Raw genomic sequence first — 21,563 nt, 5'->3', positions numbered from 1 at the left:
CCTCCCATAGTCAATAAAAAAGGTACCATATCATAAATATTTGAAGAAAATAATAATGTTTGTAATTTGGATAATATTGCAAATTCAAAAATCAAATTTATAGTAAACTCAAATATTAGTTAGTATCATAGTATATAAAGTGATATATATATATATATATGATATCATGAAAAAGTGGATGTTTGTGAAGAGACTCTATGTCACTTCATCTCTCAAAACTTAGGTCCAATATCTTCCGAATTCACGAGCTTAAAGATAATATCTTTATATGGAACTTTCTCGTTTCGAGTCTAAAACTAAAACTCAGCGAATTTAGAACAAACAATATCATACTATTACGAAGACGTTTGTGTACAAGCATAAAAAGTAAAAGTTAGGTTAAATTTGATGAGATAGGGACGGCCACATGAATACCAAAGTCATGCATATGGAAAATGAGTGAAAGTGATATTTTCTGTGAGATCCCACGTTCATTAGAGAGGGAAACAAAACATTTCTTATAAATTTGTGGAAACTTCTCTCTAGTAGACACATTTTAAAAATCGTGTGGCTGACGATGATATGTAACGAACCAAAATGAATAATATCTACTATCAGTGAGATTGAGCTGTTACATTTTCAAAGATACAAAAAATAAGACAATATCTTAGATTTGATTTTACTACTCTATTTACATAAATCAATGAATAATATATACTTCAGGTCTTGTTTGTCATATCTTCAGGTTCTTAATTAATTTCTTCTTGAAGAAGAAGAAAGATATCTTGATAAGTCTTCCACAAAATCTTGTATGTTTGCCATTATTTTCTAAGAACATGCACATTGGCCTCAATCTCGTCCCTACCCTAATAAAGTAGCTAGCTTATAGAACTGAGACAAAGACAACGACAACGACAAGACTTGGGATTGCTTCGTAATCTAATCCATCTTGTTTGGATTTGAACCAAATGGGTATTTTACTTTCGTTCTAGATTCCCTACCAAGATTTTCTAACCCAATAATCTCCATTTTTTTCAAATATCTTCTCATTGTTATGATACGACAATCTTTTTTGCTACCCCAAGCAACCGTATGACTTTGACTTCAATTGCTTATCCCATACGAGTTAGTCTTTGAGGCAATCGAGTCAATGCTATAAACCTACTTCCAACCACTAATATCGGTCAAAAGTTAAGTTAGGTATAGCTTTTATAATATATAGTTTAGTTAGTCATTTCGTTCTTAAAAAATGCAACTCGTGAAAAAAGATACGAATTTGATGTCTTAAATATGAAATAACGTCATACTTTATCCAAAATAATAATTGAATCCCTAGTGTCACGATATCTTTATGCTAATACTAATACCCAATAGAACCTGAATATAGGCTCACGTGTACAAATTACTTTAGAGGGATCGAAAAACGAGAAAATAAAAACGCTCGTGATCTCATAACTATGCCTAAAAAAAATATATGCTATGAATATTCTTGAACTATATATGTATATATTAATGTAAGTGGGTCAACTTATTATATAAAAACGTTTTTCATGCATTATTTATTTATTTATTTATTGGGTGAAACATGTGACATAATTTAAGGATATGAACTACCCCTATTGATTTAGGATAGGTTTGAGACAGCCTAGTTTTTAAACTGGTTTTTTCTTTCGTTATTTTTAATAAAAATGGTGTGAAAAATGTGTTTTTATATTTATTATAAACTTTTAATTTACTTATTTTATTTGGGGAAAAAAAATTAAAATTTCAAAATTAATATGATTTTTCATAGATCAGATATGGGTTGACATACAGACATCGGAATAATACACATAACCAAATACAAATCAAAACACTAAAAAGACTAACGCCCCTTAAGAACTTTCATTCCCAAAAGTTAACTGTAATAGTTCGAGACCACCGTTAGTAGATATTGTCTACTTTTGCTTACGTATCATCATCAACCTTCACAGTTTTAAAACACGTCTATTATGAGGAGGTTTCCATACCCTTATAAAAGAATGTTTTGTTCATCTCTGTAACTGATATGAGATCTCGATTTAACTTAGTGCTCTACATTCCATCACGTGTAAAGAGTCTAGGGCATGTGCAGAGCTTAGAAACATAAAACATGTCTTACACGACATTTAAGTTGAGGGATACTTCTAGCTTGTAGCTACACGAATATTCTTAGACCCGACAATCTCACATTTAGAGAAGAAGTTAGGCAACACCGAATGAAAAGCTAGAAATTGGGTTGGTCGGTCACGCATGTTCGAAATTATATATAAATATAATTTTATTAAAATAATATATTGATTATAACACTCTTTTCCCTAATCATTTTGTTCTTCCATAATAATTAATAATAATTAACGAAACAAAATGAAAACAAAATGGCTCCAATTGACAACATCCTTTTTTATAATTTTATAATTCTTAATTTCGTGGACATAATCACATTTTTAAAATTAATAATAATGTTTTTAAAAATAATAAAAAAAGAACATTAATAAACTTTTTAGTATTATACGAATCATGATTTTTGTAGGGCATAAATGTACTAAGGGGACAGGCCCCCCACGTGCCTTCTTAACTTACTATTATTATATCCCACATTTATACTTTTAATGCAATAATTACGGCTGCCACCTCACATTTTAATTCTAAAAAAGATTATGGGTTAAGTATATTATTATTATTATTATTATTATTTAATAATCTAACAAAATTTATACGAGGAATACCCTAACAAAAGACAGACAGACAGACAGACAGGATATTATAATAATAATAATAATAATAATAATAATAATAAAAGAGTTCAAGGGTTGAAAATGTTCTGTCCTGGAGACAGAATCATTTTGGGATCAAACTCGTTCTTCTTCTCTTGAATCCATTTCCATTTTGATCCATAATGATTCGCCCAATCTTCTTGTGTTTTGTAATGAGGAAGATACTGCTTGATCTTCATACCAACACTGTTGCAGAACCTTAATATCTCTTTGTTTTGCTCATCCATGGATTCCCAATCATCGAACCCGCTTGAATACAAAAAACTAATCGTGTAAAACACGTCTTCGTCTGGTATAACCGCTGACATTTTGTCATCCCACCTATTTTTTTTTTTTTTTTTTGTCAAACTTTAATTAGTCGATCTTGTCGATAAAAATCAAGAAATTTGAAGAGATTTAGTAATTACTTGCTCCGATTCATCGGGTAGGCGAGTATAGGTCCTGTTGTAACTTTTCGTTTGAGAATGATATCCTTGAAAACACCTGAATCAAATTCGGCAATACCGGATTTGGGTACGAAGAGATTTAGCCATGGATGAGGAACATCCCATAACCCTTGAGACCGAAGACTCAATTCTCCGTGTCGAACCCTATTTAGGAAATCAATGAACGATACATCCTTCTCGAACTTGTACCCAGGTAAAAAGTTTAGCCCGTCAAACAAATCATCGAGTTCCTACATAAGCGAGAAGAAACTAGGGTTTAGATCAAAACCCTAAACGATGAAAGTAGTATGGATGCGAGGACGATTACGATGAGTACCTTATCGACTGTATCGAGAGAGGGATGATCGTAATATTTGGCGACTTCCAAACAGTAAATAATGGAATGTTGATTAATCAAAGAGACGATTTTGGAGTGATGAGAGGTTGGAAAAAAGGAGGATCTCCAACTGTTTGGGGGACCATCATGCATTAGAAGCACACCCTCTAAATAGTCCAATGCTCCCTCTTGTTCTCTTCCGTTGATTGAGATTAATCGTTCTTGGTCTTTTGCAAATTCGCTAAAATTACTGTAGAGAATTCTAACCCACTTTACCTAAAAAAAAATGACGACAGACAGACAATACAGTACAATTATTAGAAACATACAGATTTTTGAATTCACATCCAATGATTATTAAAAGACAGAGTCGTACCCTCTTTCGAGCTGGGAATAAGGAAATCCGAGCTCGAACAATGATTCCAAATTGACCTAAACCACCGAGGACGGAATGGAAGAGCTCGCAATTCTTTTGTGGTGAACAGTTTACAAAATCTCCTTTACCTACAAAACACACATGCAAATAATATCAAATTATGTCCTTTTCTTTGTCCCATTTGAACCTATTTTTACATACACAACAATACCTGTAATGATGTCGAGTTCACTAACATTGCAAATTTGCGGGCCGTATCGAAACGTTTGGCCGCTAATACCAGCGTTCGATAACGTCCCGCCGATGGTGAGGTAAAGATAATCAGTCCACGACACCGGTGCGAGTCCATGTTCGAGAGCGGCGTTGAGGACATCAATCCAAAGTTGCTCACCACCGACATCGACGTAGTATCCCGTAGAGGGGTTGCCGGAGATAGCAATTCGGGTGTTGTTGTTGCTGTTATTATTATTATTATTATTATTATTATTCATGGAAGTCATCTCGACAACTACACCGTTTCCGGCCATTGCCTGGCCGCGGACGGAGTGGCCACAGCCCTTGGCGGCGATGTTGAACGGAACGGGAATGGAATTGGCAAGTTTGATTAAGCAAACGATGTCGTTTATAGACGAAGGGAAGAGGACGGCAGCTGGTGGGTTGGAGAGCATGTGGCCGAAGTCGGTGGCAGCGGAGGAGAGGGCGGCGGGGTCGTAGCTGAGATTAGTGGCGACGGTGAGCTCGTGGTGGTCGGGGAAAGGGGATGCCGGGAGAAAGTTGATCCAGGGTTCGGATTTGTCAATGGAGGACTTGAAACGCATGGCTAAGGCACGACCCATTTTTAGACTGAGATGTAATTGAGTTGGCGAGGGAAAGAAGAAGCCGACGCATGTACTTATAGGTAAAGTTTTAGCCACTATGGGGTCCATTTTTAGCCAATTATAACCGTTGGATTATGATCTACGGTCCACATCAAATCAAATTTGGTCAATCTGCAATTCACCCAATAACTCAAAAATATTCTTTAAATATCCCAAATTAAATAATAAGGTTAAATTAATAACTTGTAACCACCCATATTGATGTTTATCAAATTTAACTAAATGGTAAAAATAAATTTGAAATTGGATTAGACAAACGGAGGAGGTCGGATGGAGCAAAATGGATCAGACTCGATGCGTTCACGTACAACCCCACACGCAGGACGACACAGACAAAATTGTTGTTCTTGGTCCACGATTCATTTTTTTATTTTTTTTTAACTAAAATGAAAGAAACTTCTTATAACGAATCCAACGAGATGAGAATCATGGAAAAGGACAGAAGTTTATAAGTAAAAACCTCTTACTAAATTAATTACGGGAACTTTAGGTTATAATAGTAATAAAGAAAAGAAGGTTATGGGAAGTGTATAATGTGAAAAAGGGGGGAGACATGGAGAATATTATTGTGAATTGTTGGATGTTTTGGGGGCTAAAATGGGACTAAATAAAAAAAATTTAATTGGATGTAATTAACTAACATTGCTCCCTCTATTATGAGCTATCCCATATCTTGCCCCATGGTTTTCAGTTAAAATATTACATTAAATATTATTTTATATTGGGGACAAATTAGGTTGTCAGTCCCATGCTGTCGGAATTGCAACATAATCCATCTTTACATTATTAATATGACTAAATATATATGATTTTTAAAGGCATTTTTGCATGAACTAAAGTGCTTAATAATATTATAAATGTTTTGTTTTGGACTTTTATGTTTCTCCACATGCAATGCTGTTGAATAATGTTTTTTTTTTTTTTTTAAGGTGTTATTGAAGTGAATGAATGGTACATGAATGAACTATGATCACATTCGAATGAGAGCTATCATGAGAATAGAGGACTAAGAAAGGATTAAAAGAAATGAAAGTTACTACCTTGTTAGATACTAACAAGGTGCACCTTCTTTTTTACTAAGATGCATGTGAGTGAGGACAAAACATGTTGTAAGAACACGTGTTGGTTTGTTTGACTCTTAAGAAGTGAGGAGTAGGTAACGTGACTATGTAGCTGCAAATGTCAAAGCCATCAAATGTCAAGTTCGGTCTCTCTCTGCATGTGAGTGAGGACAAAACATGTTATAAGAACATGTGTTGGTCTGTTGTACTCTTAAGAGGCGAGGAGTAGGTAACGTGACTATGTAGGTGCGAATGTCAGAGCCATCAAGTGTCAAATTCGGTCTCTCTCTTCATCTGAGTGAGGACTGTAAGAACACGTGTTGGAGGTACCGTGACTATGTAGGTACGAATGTCAAAGTCATCCAGCGTCAAATTCTCTCTCTCTCTCTCTCTCTCTCTCTCTCTCTCTCTCTCTCTCTCTCTCTCTCTCTCTCTCTCTCTCTCTCTCTCTCTCTCTCTCTCTCTCTCTCTCTCTCTCTCTCTCTCTCTCTCTCTCTCTCTCTCTCTCTCTCAAGTAAAGGTACAATTTTAGCACATGCACGAATAGTGATAGTTTGGTTGTGTGCCTAACTAAGTGAAAGACAATTGTACGCAAGGAAAGCCATCCCCCTCTCCCTTTCCCTCCCCCATATAGCGAGAGAGAAAGAGATAAAGGGGGGCAAACAAAAGCTATACAATGGTTGAGAAAGATAAGCCATGGGGGGGGGGGGGGGGGGACTAAATATGTAAAAGATACTCAAATCTTTATGGGGATCCAACCCAAACCCATCAAAAAGGATATCACGTGCTCCTACAATAATATTATATAGTCCTTATCTATACGTCGTTTATCCAATCAAAAAACATCTCATATACGCCTCGTAATGATTGAAGATTTGAGGTCGTAATAAGACACATAAAGTTCAAAGACGTGTAGGTTTAAGTTTAAGAACCTTCAAACTTCTCAACTCGTCGTACAAAAAAAACAAATAAATTGATGTCGAAAGTCATGGATTCGGTATCACGCTAACAATCTTTTGTGTTTTTATTCTATTATTACGTACTCTGAAAAAACTTTTGAGGGCAGTCCATGGATGGCCTCAACTGTTCACATACATAACTTTTCCTTCTTGCTTATGATTTGGTTTGGTACACATACCCAAAAAGTCTAATACTGAGGGCAGTCCATGGATGGCTTTTTAATATCTTAACTAGTTAAACTTGTTAGGAATCACGATTCTCCACAATAGTATGATATTGTCCACTTTGAGCATAAGCTCTCATGGCTTTGCTTTGGGCTTCCCCAAAAGGCCTCGTACCGATGAAGATAGTATTCCTCATTTATAAACCCATAATCTTCCATTAAATTAACCAATGTGGGACTCACCTCCAATAATCCTCAACAAAACTATCTAAGGGAGTTTTTGTATGGTAGCTAGTAGGGGTCATTTATGATGTAATAAAAAAAATAATTAAAATTTGGAATTTTTATGGTGGTGTCAGTTGGGCATTTTTGGAATCACTTGTGTGAACAAAGGGACAAAGAAGGCGCCGTTGAATTTCACGCTTTGTTGAGCTGTTCCATTCCAACTGCTTTTCGCACACTTATCCATCCACTTTTTTACTACTCACTCCCATAATAACCCAATCCCTAAATTATACATACATATACATATACATACATGTATATGTATGTATGTATACATAGATAGCATTTGTCCGAAACGTTGAAGCAAATAGTGGATAATCCAACGCTATAGGAAAGTAGTATGTATTGAACTGAACTGGCAAACTGCAGGAAGGAGGACACGGGAGATACTTCTGATTAGTGGCTCCCATTCTTTCTTTGTAAAGTGGGCTCCCTCGTCTTTTCGGGATTGTTTCCTCGCACCTGGGTTTTCAATGGTGCGTATATAATATAGGTGTTTCACTTGCTAGTTCGTGTGTAACAGAGGGTTTAGGGGGTTAGTCCCTCCTTAGATTGGGATACCTTTTTAGACCGGTTTTAAAATTTTTTTCAACCTACACAATTATTAAATAATAAACTCAACCAATTATCTTTTCTTCTTCGTATTTTTCAATATAATATACTTGTCAATTTAGAACGGTTGTTTACTTCCCATTTCTACTAACAAGTTCATTACGAGTCCCGTTCGTCTCGTTCGAGTTGAAGTAAGATCGAAACCTAAACCGAAAACGACGCGGGAGAAGAAGAAAACAAAGTGTGTGCAAGTAATGATGGAGCAAAAGTGGGCACGTGAAGCAAGTTGGGTTACTTTTTGTGGGTTATGTCTGTACGATGGGGTGCTTCAAAATGGGAGAATTGAGAAGACTAACCATTATCCACATAGTTCCAAACCAAATGGACCCCTATTCCCCTCCTCCTCCCCTTCTATTTTAGCACACCAAATCTCCATCACAATCATACCACCCTTCATCCTCCTCCTCCTTCCTATTCTAAATTCAAAATATGTCCACACACGTCCTAATATTGCTCGAGAGAGGATAAGGGTCTTATTTTGATTGGTTGAGAAGATTTGAAACGTCTACACTTGTGAGAACCTATATCGGTTTGAGAGAAAAACGAAACATTCTTTATAAGGGTGTGGAAACCATTCCCCTAGTAGATGCGTGTTAAAACCGTGAGGCTAATGGTGATACGTAGTGGGCCAAAACGAACAATATCTACTAGCGGTTGGTCTGGGCTATTACAAATGGTATTAGAGCCATACACCGAGTGGTATACCAGTGAGGACGTTGGGCCCCTAAGGGGCTGGATTGTGAAATCTCATATAGGTTAAAAAGTGGAAATAAAGCATTCCTTATAAGAGGTGTGGAAACTTCTCCCTAGTAGATGCCTTTTAAAATCGTGAGGCTGACAATGATACGTAATGGGCCAAAGCGAACAATATCGGTTAGTGGTGGGTTTGAGCTGTTACAAATGGTATTAGAACCAGACAACAAGCGGTGTACCAGTAAGGACACTCGAACCCTAAGAGAGGTGACATTCATTATAAGGGTGTGGAATCCTCTCGCCTAGTAGACGCACTTTAAAACCGTGAGATTGATGGGGATACGTAACGGGCTAAAGCAAACAATATCTACTAACGGTAGACTTGAGCTGTTACAACTCTAATCTCGAGAGATTGGTCAAGATGGAGTCGAGATAAACAAGTAAGAAAGATTCGAAGACATTTTGAGGAATAGAAACAAGTAAAGGAGAAAGATGGGTGCGATTGGATTTGGAAGCAAGGGAGGGGCCTATAATACTTCCAATGGAAGAAGAATTTGATAGGACATATCATAAGGCAAAAAGCTGATCTTTCTTTTTGAAAAACAAAAATTGTTGTCCCATGGGAACAAATTGCATATGATATGCGACACGATAAAATATTATTATTCATCGCTCGATCATTCAAAAAATTTGTACTCTCTATTTATGTCGATTAATACGATTTTTATCTCGAATTGTTGTAATCTTAAATATCTATTAGGACATGTTTTGTCTACCGTGTTACATGATTTATGAACATGACCCATCACAAAGAATTAGTTTAGGTTTTTCGTGAATAATATCGTACTATTATATGAATATCAATAGATTCTTTGTCCCGTCATTATTATACCCGGGTCGTTTTTCTAATTTCTTTACAAAATTGTCCTTTTTCTTACGATAACCGACGCTTTAAACGTCAACATCGTAAAAAGAAAATGTAGGGGCCCTTTCATAAAAAATATTGATGTTGACGAATATTTTTTTAAATATATAAATAAATAAAAATTAATAAAATATTCTTTTGTTCGTAGTTTGGGCTTAGCCCGGCCCACTAACTTGAAAATTCTCCAAATTATAATAAATTAATTAAAGTTGACTATATTATAAAAATATGAATATGTATTTTAATTAATTATATATATCGTAATCATTTAAACTGAATTAACTTAATTTTATATATCAATTTTGAATAATGGAAAGTCAATTATTTTTTTATGTTTAGAACATAATTTTCGTTATCTTTTTTCAACACGTGTATTATAAAATAATTAAGAGATATGGTATCAATCTAAATTAATTATTTAAAATTCATTTAGAAAAAAAACCTTAAAATATGTTGTTCAAAATCATGGGATTAATTTAATATTGAATTTTAAACTTATAAATAATATTTTATATATTATAAAGTTGATTTAAATAATTAGTGAACTTGACACATTTAATTAGGTTCATCTTATAAGTTTATAAACTGTACATCATATTTTAATTATTAGTATGGAAATTAAACGTAAAATTTATGGTGTTTTTGAAGTGTTGAAAATTTTCTGGCCAGGAGAGAGCAACTTCTTGGGGTCGAACATGGCCTTCCTGCGCAAGAAAGTTGGCCATTTTCGGCCAAAATGGTTCATCCAATCTTGTTGGGTTTCATAATGGGGAAGATATTGCTTCACTTTGATCCCAGCTTCAGCACAAAACTTTAAAATGTCTTTGTTATGACCATCAAACGTTTCCCAATCCTTGAACCCACTCGAAAATAGAATCGCTGCCGTATAGAACATGTCTTCGTCCGGTATCACGGCAGAGGTCCGCTCATCCCACCTGCAAAAGTTTTCAGGTACAGTTCATGATGTTACTGCTGTTGAGAATCGTTGGGAGAGAGTCCCACATTGACTAATTTAAGGAATAGTCATGGGTTTATAAGTTAGCACAACCACGAGAGCTTATGTTCAAAATAGACAATATCATATTATTGTGGAGGTTCTTGTGAACCTCGAAGATGTAGTCAAACAAAGAATGTACTTTGTTCGAGGGCTTTGTAGGTTTTAGTTGTTTAAGGATATGAGTAGGTGAGAACTTACTTATTTTTTAACATAGGGTAGATGAGGAAGACGCCGGAGGTGATATTACGCTTTTGAATAATGCCTCTAAAAACACCGGAATCAAAATCAGCAATTCTCGACTTCGGAATGAAAAGATTCAACCATGGATGGGGAACATCCCACAACCCTAAAGATCTTAGAGCTACTTCGTCGGTGTGAACTCGATCCAAAAACTGTTCGTATGAAGCATCTCTAACGAATTTCAACCCTTCCTCGAACTTCAACTCTCCCAGTAACTCGTTGAGTTCCTGAGAAAAACCCTAAATTATTCAACAAGACTATCACAGCCGATAATTTGAGAGAGAGAGAGAGAGAGTATGAAACCTGGTCAACGGAAGAAGCAGAGTGTTGGTCGTAATATTTGACTACTTCAAGGACGTAAACGATGCCGTATTGGGAGACAAGAGAGGCAATTTTGGGCTGGTCGGCGAGAGGAAAGAAGGAGGAATTATCAGGTGTGTGAAGTTGTAGCAAAAGCAAACCTTCAACGAAATTAAGGCCGTTGGATTTCTCATTTCCGTTGTTGGAGATCAAAAGCTCTTGATCACTTGTAAAGGCAGAGAAGTTGGTGTAAAGCATCCTCACCCATTTAACCTTAAAAAACACAAAAAAATAAAAAAAAATAAAAAAAAATAATAAAAATAATAAAATAATCTTTTATTAACCTTAATCCACAGATAAGGTTGACCCAAAAAAAAAAAAAAAAACCATTTAAAAAGTCAAAGAAACCGTTAAGTGTACGTAAGGTCGTTAAAAAAGAAAAAAAAAAAAAAGGATTTTCCAACGTCATTCAATAATTAATTATGGGAAATTAAATTTGTAGTGATTAGCCGGCGGAGGCCTGATTAACGCATTAAATGTGTTTTAATTATTGTAAGCTAATCAAAACAAATGGGTTTTTATTGTTTAGATTCATTATCTATCTCTCCGCCGTGTTTGACTGAATAATCAGAGAGAGAGAGAGAGAGAGAGAGAGAGAGAGAGAGAGAGAGAGAGAGAGAGAGAGAGACAGAGAGAGACCCTTGTGGGCGTCGGAGCTAGAGCAATTTTAGCTCTGGTAATCACACCGAACTGACCCAAACCGCCGAGCACGGCGTAGAAGAGCTCAGGGTTGGTCGTAGGGGAACACGTCAAGGATTCACCTTTTCCTGTACACCCAAAAAAAAAAAATTAAAATTATAAAATTTTATTATTTAATAGCTAATTTATTAAAATTAAATTACAAATAAATAAATAGATAACTCAAAATTTTAAATTGAGTTTAAAAAATATTTAAATTCGAGTTAACTAAATCCACGTCCAACCACAAAAAAAAAAAATAATAATAATAATAATTGAATTATAAAAAAGGATGACACGTGGCAGTCATGCAAACAATGAAAACCCTATTTTTCGGGGACTTTCAAGGGCATTTAGTTGGGTTTTTGGTTTGGATAAAAAAATTTCTTTTTTGATGTCATTAACGTTGTCCAAATGAAAAAATAATTTCCGGGTATTGTAAGATTGTTGGTTTAATTTTGAATCCATAATTAAATTATAAATTAAAAATTAAAAATTAAAAAATTAAAAAAAAAAAATTACCAGTTACGACGTCAAGTTCATAAACATTGCTGATCTGAGGGCCGAACCGGAACGTCTGGCCGCTAATTCCGGCGTTGGACAGCGTCCCGCCGACGGTGATATGCAAATAATCCGTCCACGACACCGGGCTAAACCCCTTCCGCATCGTCTCATGCAACACATCGATCCATAACTGCTCGCCACCCACGTCAGCGTACGGACCCAACGACGACGTCGTTTTCACCACAATTCTCCCGCCCCCTTGCCGGGAATTAGCCAGTGACGTCATGTTCATGACCACTCCGTTCCTGGCCAAGGCCTGCCCGCGTACGGAATGGCCTTGACCCCGGGCAGCGATATCCAACCGTATGGGCCCCGCATACATGACCCGGATGAAGAAGGCGATGTCGTTTCCGGTCACCGGGAAGAATACGGCGATGGGGTTCTCTTGAATTATCCGGCCGTAATCTGTGGACGCTAAGCTTATGGTTTGTGGGTCATCTCTGAGCTTCTCGGCGAGGGATTCCGGTAGAGATAAGTTGTCAGCCGCTGCCCAAAACGGTGCGTTTTGAAGAGAGAGAAAAGAAGTGAAAATTATTAAGAGAAATAAATTGGGAAATACCATTTTTTTTGTTTGAAGATGGAAGAATGTAAAACATGCATATTTATAGTGATTTTAAAAAATTAAATAATAATTAAAAAAAAAAAAAAAGATTAAATCTTTTTATTTTTTTTTTAAATTAGTAATGTGTTGTGTGGAGAATGAATGTATTGGCAACGTAGAATTGACTTTTAAATAATGGTTAAATATTATAAAGTTTTAAAATGGAATTATTATTTTGTAAAATATATTACTTTCCTGGTGGATATTAATTACGTTAATATTCGGTTTTAAAAAAAATTGAGAAATGTGATTTCAAACGTGTTACTGACTAAGCTAACCAATTAATAAATTAATTCCAATTTTGAAACATGATTTTAAATGTCACAACAATATTGGTTTCAATAAATAAAAAATATTGTTTGTTGAGTCAATAAAGCAATAAACTAAATTAGTTTATAAACCCGAATCCCCGAGTCAATACATCATCCAAATCCAACGGGTTCTATAGGCACCATGCTCCCTCGCTAAAACCTGAGATATCAATTGATGATGATGGTATAAAGATTTAGGTGGCGGACTCGAGTCACGTATTAACTTAGAATATATGATTTTCACTGAGGTTCAAATTTATATATCTTTTTATTTATCTTTGAAAACCCACTTTTTTTTTCTTTAAATAATACATAACGTGTGGAAAATTATGAATAGTATTATTGTATTTTTGTTCAAAGATACGTTTAGATTTTGAGAGAGGTATTTTTTTTACTTTGTATTAATTTATTTAATATATTCCAATAGTCAACCAATTAGATATGAGTTTTCAGATTACACAAAGTTTCAACATATAATTAAAATTTGAGTGTTCCAATTGTATTGTGAGCTCTACAAAGTTGCATGCATAATGTTTATCTTCTCTAATTTTTTTTAGATAAATATAAATAATAAATTGTAATAAAGTCATAGCAATTATAATAATAATAATAATTATTATTATTGTCAATAAAATTAATGGAGAAGTGCCTACCCCTGTTAATTTTATTTAAGAGTATTTACTTGAAATTTGATTATGGATTATGAATTAATTAATTAATTAAGTAGAAGTTATAATTATAGAATTGGTTTTGATGTGGAAATCACTTAGAAGTTAAGAGTCAACGATGAGCATAATAAGATCTTTGAGTTTGAACTTAAATTTGTTGGAGACTTATAACCTATTGCTCTCAAATTACACTACAACATTACATAGCTACCTTTTTTGTTTCTTTATTTATCTTACCTTTTTTTATTTTTTCTCTTTTTTTTATTATTTTTATTATTTTTACCTTCGGGTTTTTGTATAAATTAGTCTATTAGTCCCTAAACTTTCAAATTCTTATCTAGAAGGTCCTTTTAACTTTCAATTACACGTCTATATGCTTAGTAGATTTTTGATATTTTAAAAAAGTTTATAAAATAATTTATTCATTAATATATAAATTGAATTTTATGTTTAATATAATTGATACCATTCTAAATTAGGAATATTTGAAAATATAATGCTAAGTCCCCCAACCCCATACCATTTCTCCAATAAACAGTAAAATCGAAGATTTGGGTGAAGAAGTAGGAGATTTTATGAGAATGACATGAAATCTTTGAAAAAGAAATGTCATATTGAGAAACCCAGATGGGATTTTCTTTTATTTTATTGAAATTAACTTAATAATTTTTTTTTTTTTTATCATAAAACTATTCTTCTTTTAAAAAACAAGATTTTGATGATCAAATCGGATCATATTTTTCCAACCAAAAAAAGAAAAAAAAAGTCACCGTCCAATAAGATTATGTTAATAAAATCCAATCTCAAATGATGGTATCAAAATATTTAATGATGAATACACACCAAATTCTTGGTCGATCATAGACTAAATTTGTAATTTAATGGAATATTAAGTTATTATTTTATGAAGATATTCGGACACATGACATGCCACAAGGAACAAATAAATTAAGAAAACAATAATTCAAAATACAACAAAAATCTGCCTATTGAGAATCGCTTAAAAGATAAGAGAGCATTTAGGATATTAAACCTAAATTAAGAAAGAGGGGCTTGGCCTCATCCAGTTTCTTCAGGTTCAAATAATACACAAACTACGCTAAATGTAAAACACTTTCGGTAGCTTATTAGAAAGGAAGCAAAGGGAAGAGAAAGGGGCACTCACACCCACAGACACACACACACACAGACACACATACACACACAAATACCACAAAAGAACAGTATTATAATAAGACTTGTTGTACCAATGCAATGCCAACTCTGTAGCTTGCAATGGCAACCACAAGCAGGCGCCGACCATCCATCAGCGCACAGCGCCCCATAATAACACACTCAACACGCACGCAAAAGGGCCAGAAGAAGTCAGCTTTCTATATTCTATTCTATTACCTAATCGACAACACGCACACACAGACAAGTTTTGATTGTGCTCTTTTGTAACAAGGCAGACAACATCCGCAGACCTGCACTATCCTATCAAATCAGGGCATTTTCCAAAATGTGACCCTCACACCAGGATTGACTTTCTCAACATCCTACCTTAAAGGGACACTAATTGAGCTAAGGGTTTTTCAGAACTCTACCTTGGTTTTTGACCACGCAATGTGTCATAATCAGATGGGACTTCAAAAGTTTCTTCACCAGCATCATCTCCTTAGTGCTCCTCCATATGCTAAAAGGCTAAGCAAAGCAACCAATTGAACATCAACATATTAGGTTCTTATGCACAAAATATATGCCACAATTAACGAATCAAGTTCGACCATAATTTGTTTTGTTGAATTTCTAGTGTTACACTCCCCTTTACCCATAAAGCAGAGTATAATGATACAAGCTGTCAAGTTTTACTGTTCCTGAAAACAACGCTTTGACAAGTTCCCAACTGCAAAAGAGACGATATCAGTTTGCACTTCGAATAAGTGGGGAGGAAATATGGAGAGACACGTGTCTTGAGTTATTTCTGTGAAGTGTATGAAAAAAAATACAAGATTAGGATAGACCTCTATACAGAGAACTCATGAGTTAGAACAGCCATTGACCAAGATTTTTTTTTCTTCTTCTTCTTTTTAAATAAATAAAAAGGACAAAATCAATAAGCTTATCTCCTGAGGAAACGCTACAACGATTGAAGAAAGTGGGACAAAAAGTTCATGATCCAATACATAGCTTTTTGGAACTTTAACAAAAAAAAAAAGAACTGTAATGGCCACTTGTCGAATCTTAGTAGGACTCGCACAAGTAGGGAAAAGGATGTCAAAAGTCCCAACTTTTGTTTGCCATGATTTCCTTGTCAAGCAGCAGGAACCTTTTTCCCATCTTCGATGAAGAAAATTGCAGTTTCAGGAACCTGTTACAACAACGGATTAAGAGGCATTTATAATATTTAAACAAGCTCACTATCCCACTGGATTCCACCCTAAAAATTTCCAAATATATCTTATGTCCTCGTAATTATGACTGGTAAAAAATGATGATGAAGGAGGACGGAAAAATGAAAGAGGAACAACAGATAGTACAGTTAGCAAGGAGATAAGGTAAGCAATAAAATACTAAAAGCAACGTTGACAAAACTTTTTCAAAAAGAAGTCTCATCAAGTATCAAACATATGAAAGCAAATATAAAGGGCACCATTTTTTACATTAGAACAAAAAAAAAAAACACACAGTTGCTTTTAATTTCACTGTTACTTATTGCTTGGTAAATGACTGCAAAATGGGTAAAATACTAGGTTCAAAAAGTGAAGTTCAAGTTGAAGGTGGTGTTCAAAAAGAAGACATTTACAGAGGAGCTATATGTATCACTAATGAAATGACTAGTTAATCTATGACCTAGTTGATATATTATAATTTCTTCTGAACGATTATTTGTTTGCAACTTCTAATCCAGTAATATGCAAAATTGTCTAAACCTCATCAGTGACAATCCTCCATCATGACAATTCCAGGCCCCATGTAGATGGAAAAGACCATTAAAAGTAAATAATAGTTGTAAGACTGGGGGGGGGGGGGGGGGGGAGGCAAATAACCAAGTTAAAACCTACTTTATGGTTAAAAGACAAAAATTAAAGTACCATCTATTTAATCTACCACACTAGACCCAAGCATAAGTGTATGTACAATCAAATAATCCTTTGACTCACCCTGTGTTGAATTTTAGCACTACAAGAAGGTCTACACAGCACTACCCAATTGAAAAGGGAAAAAGGAGGAACCCAAATCCAACAATTACTTGGAACAAAATGGATAGGCCTTCCAGGCCACCAATATGGTATACTAATGCTATATTAGTATAGAGGGGCCCAAAATGAGTAACCCATCAAGAAAAGAGTTTTGGTAAGATGGCCTTGAATGTGATTGTAGAAATGTGATGCGTAAGGCTAAAGGTCCAATAATAACTCTAGTTAGTTTTATGGATGGGACATTCGGAATTAGCCAGAGAGAAGGAATGGGAGAAGAAAGTGAAGGAGAGACGGACGTGGGTAGTTGAAAGCCAGCATTCTTGGCACACAGAACAGGCCTCCTGAATTTCCTGTATCATCTTTCCCAAAAGAATTAAATATAATGTCTGTGTGTCAAAGAACATAAAAAAGAGGAATAATCTTGTTTAAGTCAATTTGGTGGCAGGAGCGATGGAAGTGAAAGTTCAATTCTGACCAACAGAAGCTACCAGCTACTAACGAGAGTGTAAATATCATTGACAAACCTGAGAAATTGTTGTGATTGAGAAATTTGTCTCCAATTTAAAATTGAGGTAGAGTGTGAGGTGGGAAAACACCTACCCCTAACTTCTCGGCAGGGACCAAAGGAATTGTGCAACGAGTTGTGAATACCTGAATCCCAGTGCACTAAAGGAAAGATTGGAATTCTTCCGTTCAAAAGGACAATTTTGAATGCTGGATATCCAAAGCCAATCAACTCTGCCTCAAACTGCATGGTTGAGGTTGAGAAGCTAAAGGAAGCCATAAGATTATGGATCCGATGTGGTTTGAATGGGCAAACATATGGTCATCACTACAAGGTTAACTAGAACCCAAGGTATCATTGCTATCACAATTCAACTCTCCATAAGGGCCAATGTACAGGGAATTTGCAGACACCAGAAAGGAATCTGTGAGACTATCAACGAAAATTTTGAGATTTTTATTTTCTAAAAGACAGAAGTTTTCATTAAGATTTAAGAAAATGAAACTGCTGGTAATGCATCTAAAACAATAACCCTAAAAAAGATTGTAGCACATAACTACAAACCAGATATCAGGGAGGTAAGAATAATTAACTCAACACACATGGCAGGGTTATGAAAATACTCTTAAGTACGGTTGAAGATTAAGGCCTAAAGCTCAAACAATTATTTTTCCAATGAAGTAAAAAAGGGTCAAACTAGATTTTTGAAGGACCAATCTACAAATATTTACAGTCCCAGTCCACTCAACCAATTCTTCAAGAAGAATCAGGAAGGAGCCTACCCATTACCCATTCACAAACTGACACCAACTTCAATGCTTAATTGATGCCAAGGTCCAGCAAAGATTTAGAGAGAGAGAGAGAGACAGGGTGGGAGAATAGGACAGGCGTAACATTGCCACAGTGGAGGATGAGCCTAATGGGACTATCTTTGTCTCGCGCAATGAAAATGAGAGCCAAGATTTTCTTTGGTCCAAAGCTTAGTGAATTGGACGGAGATTTTTCTTTATCAGAAATTGGAGGGAATTGAGAAAAGAATTGTGGTAATATTGCAAAAGGATCATATCTACAAAGGAATTTCAACATGTACAACCAGGAAACTGCAATCTAATATTGGAAGTGGTGCTTATTGGTTCGAATCACCAGACATGGGAAACACAATCTATCTGAGACTTTTGATGAACTCACTGACAATCATCACTGGCTACTCAATTATAGCGTAGCAACTTGATACTTCGGACCCTGCTCTGTATTGGAGAGAATTGGGGGAATAACTGACAAGCATCAATGTCTAATAGCAAACCCAAGATCTCCAAGTTCGTTTTATGGTTAGGCAGACGGGGGGGTATGATGTGGTAGCTATTCAGTTGTACCCAAGTGGCTAGTAGATGGGAATTAAGGGAATCAAATTGGTGGGAAGATAGGGCTTTGATTTTGTAGGAGAACACATGACTTTATATTTGTTATTACTACCATTATATACAAACATTAGAGCTACATTAATATACATAGACCCAATTCAACATTGAAGTCCTTAACTGGGTGTCTCTTGTGCATGCAACAATAGTTTTATATCAACGAATGGCTGTGAATGCTAAGAACTCAGGATACAAAATACAGTTGCACCAACAAAGCTAAATCTTCAATAAAGTTGTTTCTTTCGTTTGTTTTTTTCTCTGTGTTAAATCACTATATAATCGAGAAATATAATTAAATATAGACCTTTTATATAGTAGTTTCAGAAAGGAAAAAAAAAAAAACAACAAAAAAAAAAAAATACCAACCTTCTTCTTAGCATTAGAAGTTGAAAATGTCACCATTTTTTAAAACTGTCCAGAATCCACTATAATTTATGTGCAATTCATATCAGAAATAATCAAACCAAGTTCAAAAACATAAGGTAAAGAGTAAAAGAACAACATTCAAGTACGGTTTTGGAATGAGTTAAGAGGCAATGGGGGGCACGTATATGCTTTTCTCCCTAATATTAATGATGAATTAGAATCTTACATCAGGCCAAGTTTCAGTAATGAAATCCACAATGTCATAGAATATGTCCCCTTGAACATCGATTTGATCTTTCTCAGTTGGCCCCTAAACCAAGCATTAAACAGATGATAAGATATCAAGAGGCATCTAAAGTAGAAAAAGATACTTATGTCATGGCACCAGAAGTTAATAACCTTGACCACAGAGGCCCCCGTAGCAAACTTTTTCCCAAGTTTCTTCGAAGCATCACTAAGTTTAACTCCTAAATCCAGTTAGAGAATGTTATTGGAAACTATTGTAACAATAAAGATATGGCAAATAGGGAAAGAAAACAAAGTATTGCTCACCAAAAAGGTCTAACCCTTTAACAGTTGTAATACACTTTCTCTTATTTCGTGTTACCTTCTCAATTACAACTTCTTGTTTCTCCTACATGCAAAAAACCAACAAAGTAGATTCATCACGTCTTGTTGTGGAGTGACAACAGAACTGAGTTTAAAACTTACTTTTTTCTTTATCTTGCCACCAGGAAGACGTTTCACTTCCTCTTTCTTAGGTGCTGCAGTTCTCCACCAAAAGAGAAAAGAGTAACTAGAGCTATAAGTCGTACATTGAGACCAAACAAATATAAAATTATTATTAAACAATAATGGAAAAGAAAATGTTGGTTAAAATACATTACAAGCAGAAGATGTCAGACACAAGACAATCAAATCAAAAGTTACATTGAGAAGAGCCATACAAACGCAACCCAACTGACAAAAGGGTAAAAATGTTTAATGGGATTACTTTATTAATCCTGCTGATCTTAAGTGTTCTATTTTCAACTATCCGCAAAATTCCAATATCGGGAACACTAACTCTAGGCAGGTAATCATATTATTATATCTTTCCTCACATAACCAAATAATGGAAAAGATTATTTATTTTTTAGAATTCAAGGACAGAGTTGTACAAACTATAGAACATACCATGTTCGAGTAAGGTCGAAATAATGGAAAAGATTATTCAATGTTCTAGGGTCTCAAAAGTGCTTATTAAGTACAGCCAAAACCATGGTGGTCACCTTCTTAGGAATTCATATCCTATGTGTTTCCATGTCAACTAAATGCAGTAGGATCAATCACTTTTTCGTGAGATTAGTTTAGGGGCATGCACAAGCCCGGACACTCATCGATATCAAAAAAAAAAAAAACCCGCCTACAACCTAGTACTGGAGAGTAAATCGAGGGTCCACTACCCTACATTGCAATGCTAAAAATGGGTTTCTCAAACAACTAAGTAGAATTAGCCTGGTAAGAATTTCACGACAAAGTCAAAATAAAAAGGAAAACATTAACGTTGAGGGCAGTAGCTTCCAACATATTCAAGTAAAAACTATACACATATAGATACAAACACGCATAAACACACACATATATATAAATATATTTGACAAGCTAACCTGAAGAAGCGGCTCCATCGCCAGCAGCAGATGAGATACAGGTGGACTGCAGTTGATTAGAAACTTCACCAACTTCCTTCCCATTGGCCTCTACACGTAGAGAAAGAAAGAAAATTTAGTCGATAAACTCGGATTTGAACTAACAATTAATACATTGAGAGAAACTAAATAAGAGACTCTTAGGGTTTGGGAATACAAATGACCTTTGAGGAGATCGGGATAGAGATCGGGGGCATTCTGGATCAACCAGGGCTTGCATTTTTCGAAATCGGGACCGAATTCACAATACTCGGCCGGAAAACTGCAGATTGGGCAGTACAAAACGCGTATCGGTTGGGGTTTATCCGCCATTGGAGCACCTCAAGCACAGCCTCTCAGCGCCCTTTCGGTGCGGACAGGGTTTTTCGGTCTCTTTCCCTTTGTTGCCTGAATGAGATTCGAGAGGCAATGAACAGTGAAGGAGTTGCGTTGGAATGTTATTTTCTAAAATATATAATATTCTAAATATTCTAAATTACATTAAAGTATATACATT

The 21,563-nt window shown here is 35.2% G+C and overlaps 3 protein-coding genes across 3 annotated transcripts; all 3 read right to left on the bottom strand.

The window, feature by feature from the left end:
- Positions 1-2,696: 2,696 nt before the first annotated feature.
- LOC111792967 (cytokinin dehydrogenase 3-like) lies at positions 2,697-4,756 on the bottom strand. The gene is made up of 5 exons (XM_023674602.2): positions 4,124-4,756; positions 3,913-4,040; positions 3,537-3,812; positions 3,182-3,450; positions 2,697-3,095 (listed from the first exon to the last, which is right to left on the bottom strand). The coding sequence occupies exons 1-5, from the start codon at positions 4,746-4,748 to the stop codon at positions 2,804-2,806; spliced, it is 1,590 nt and encodes a 529-aa protein (XP_023530370.2). The 5' UTR covers positions 4,749-4,756; the 3' UTR covers positions 2,697-2,803.
- Positions 4,757-10,035: 5,279 nt separating this feature from the next.
- Positions 10,036-12,890, bottom strand: LOC111793941 (cytokinin dehydrogenase 2-like). The gene is made up of 5 exons (XM_023676025.2): positions 12,287-12,890; positions 11,726-11,853; positions 11,030-11,299; positions 10,685-10,953; positions 10,036-10,424 (listed from the first exon to the last, which is right to left on the bottom strand). Exons 1-5 carry the CDS (start codon positions 12,888-12,890, stop codon positions 10,121-10,123), a joined length of 1,575 nt encoding a protein of 524 aa, XP_023531793.2. The 3' UTR covers positions 10,036-10,120.
- A 2,954-nt stretch (positions 12,891-15,844) lies between these two features.
- LOC111793938 (translation machinery-associated protein 22) lies at positions 15,845-21,504 on the bottom strand. Its single transcript, XM_023676021.2, has 7 exons — positions 21,232-21,504; positions 21,029-21,118; positions 20,091-20,143; positions 19,932-20,013; positions 19,779-19,846; positions 19,606-19,689; positions 15,845-16,258 (listed from the first exon to the last, which is right to left on the bottom strand). The coding sequence occupies exons 1-7, from the start codon at positions 21,377-21,379 to the stop codon at positions 16,202-16,204; spliced, it is 582 nt and encodes a 193-aa protein (XP_023531789.2). The 5' UTR covers positions 21,380-21,504; the 3' UTR covers positions 15,845-16,201.
- Positions 21,505-21,563: the final 59 nt, after the last annotated feature.

Source organism: Cucurbita pepo, chromosome 4 (genome assembly GCF_057944985.1).
Source record: "Cucurbita pepo subsp. pepo isolate OVF chromosome 4, ASM5794498v1, whole genome shotgun sequence".
Lineage (NCBI taxonomy): Eukaryota > Viridiplantae > Streptophyta > Magnoliopsida > Cucurbitales > Cucurbitaceae > Cucurbita > Cucurbita pepo.
Note: the sequence above shows the minus strand (reverse complement) of the source record. Positions and strands in the feature narration are given on the sequence as shown.

Excerpts from the sequence above, each read along its gene's own strand:
- LOC111792967 (XM_023674602.2), bottom strand. The coding sequence starts at position 4,748 with ATGGGTCGTGCCTTAGCCATGCGTTTCAAGTCCTCCATTGACAAATCC. Across the intron at positions 4,041-4,123 it reads TGAACTCGACATCATTACAG|GTAAAGGAGATTTTGTAAAC; the intron begins GTATTGTTGTGT and ends TGTGTTTTGTAG. Across the intron at positions 3,451-3,536 it reads CTCTCGATACAGTCGATAAG|GAACTCGATGATTTGTTTGA; the intron begins GTACTCATCGTA and ends TCGCTTATGTAG.
- LOC111793938 (XM_023676021.2), bottom strand. The coding sequence starts at position 21,379 with ATGGCGGATAAACCCCAACCGATACGCGTTTTGTACTGCCCAATCTGC. Across the intron at positions 20,014-20,090 it reads GTGGCAAGATAAAGAAAAAA|GAGAAACAAGAAGTTGTAAT; the intron begins GTAAGTTTTAAA and ends TTTTGCATGTAG. Across the intron at positions 19,847-19,931 it reads TAAAGGGTTAGACCTTTTTG|GAGTTAAACTTAGTGATGCT; the intron begins GTGAGCAATACT and ends AACTGGATTTAG.
- LOC111793941 (XM_023676025.2), bottom strand. The coding sequence starts at position 12,890 with ATGGTATTTCCCAATTTATTTCTCTTAATAATTTTCACTTCTTTTCTC. Across the intron at positions 11,300-11,725 it reads TAGCTCCGACGCCCACAAGG|GTTAAATGGGTGAGGATGCT; the intron begins GTCTCTCTCTGT and ends GTGTTTTTTAAG. Across the intron at positions 10,425-10,684 it reads TACCCTATGTTAAAAAATAA|GTGGGATGAGCGGACCTCTG; the intron begins GTAAGTTCTCAC and ends AAACTTTTGCAG.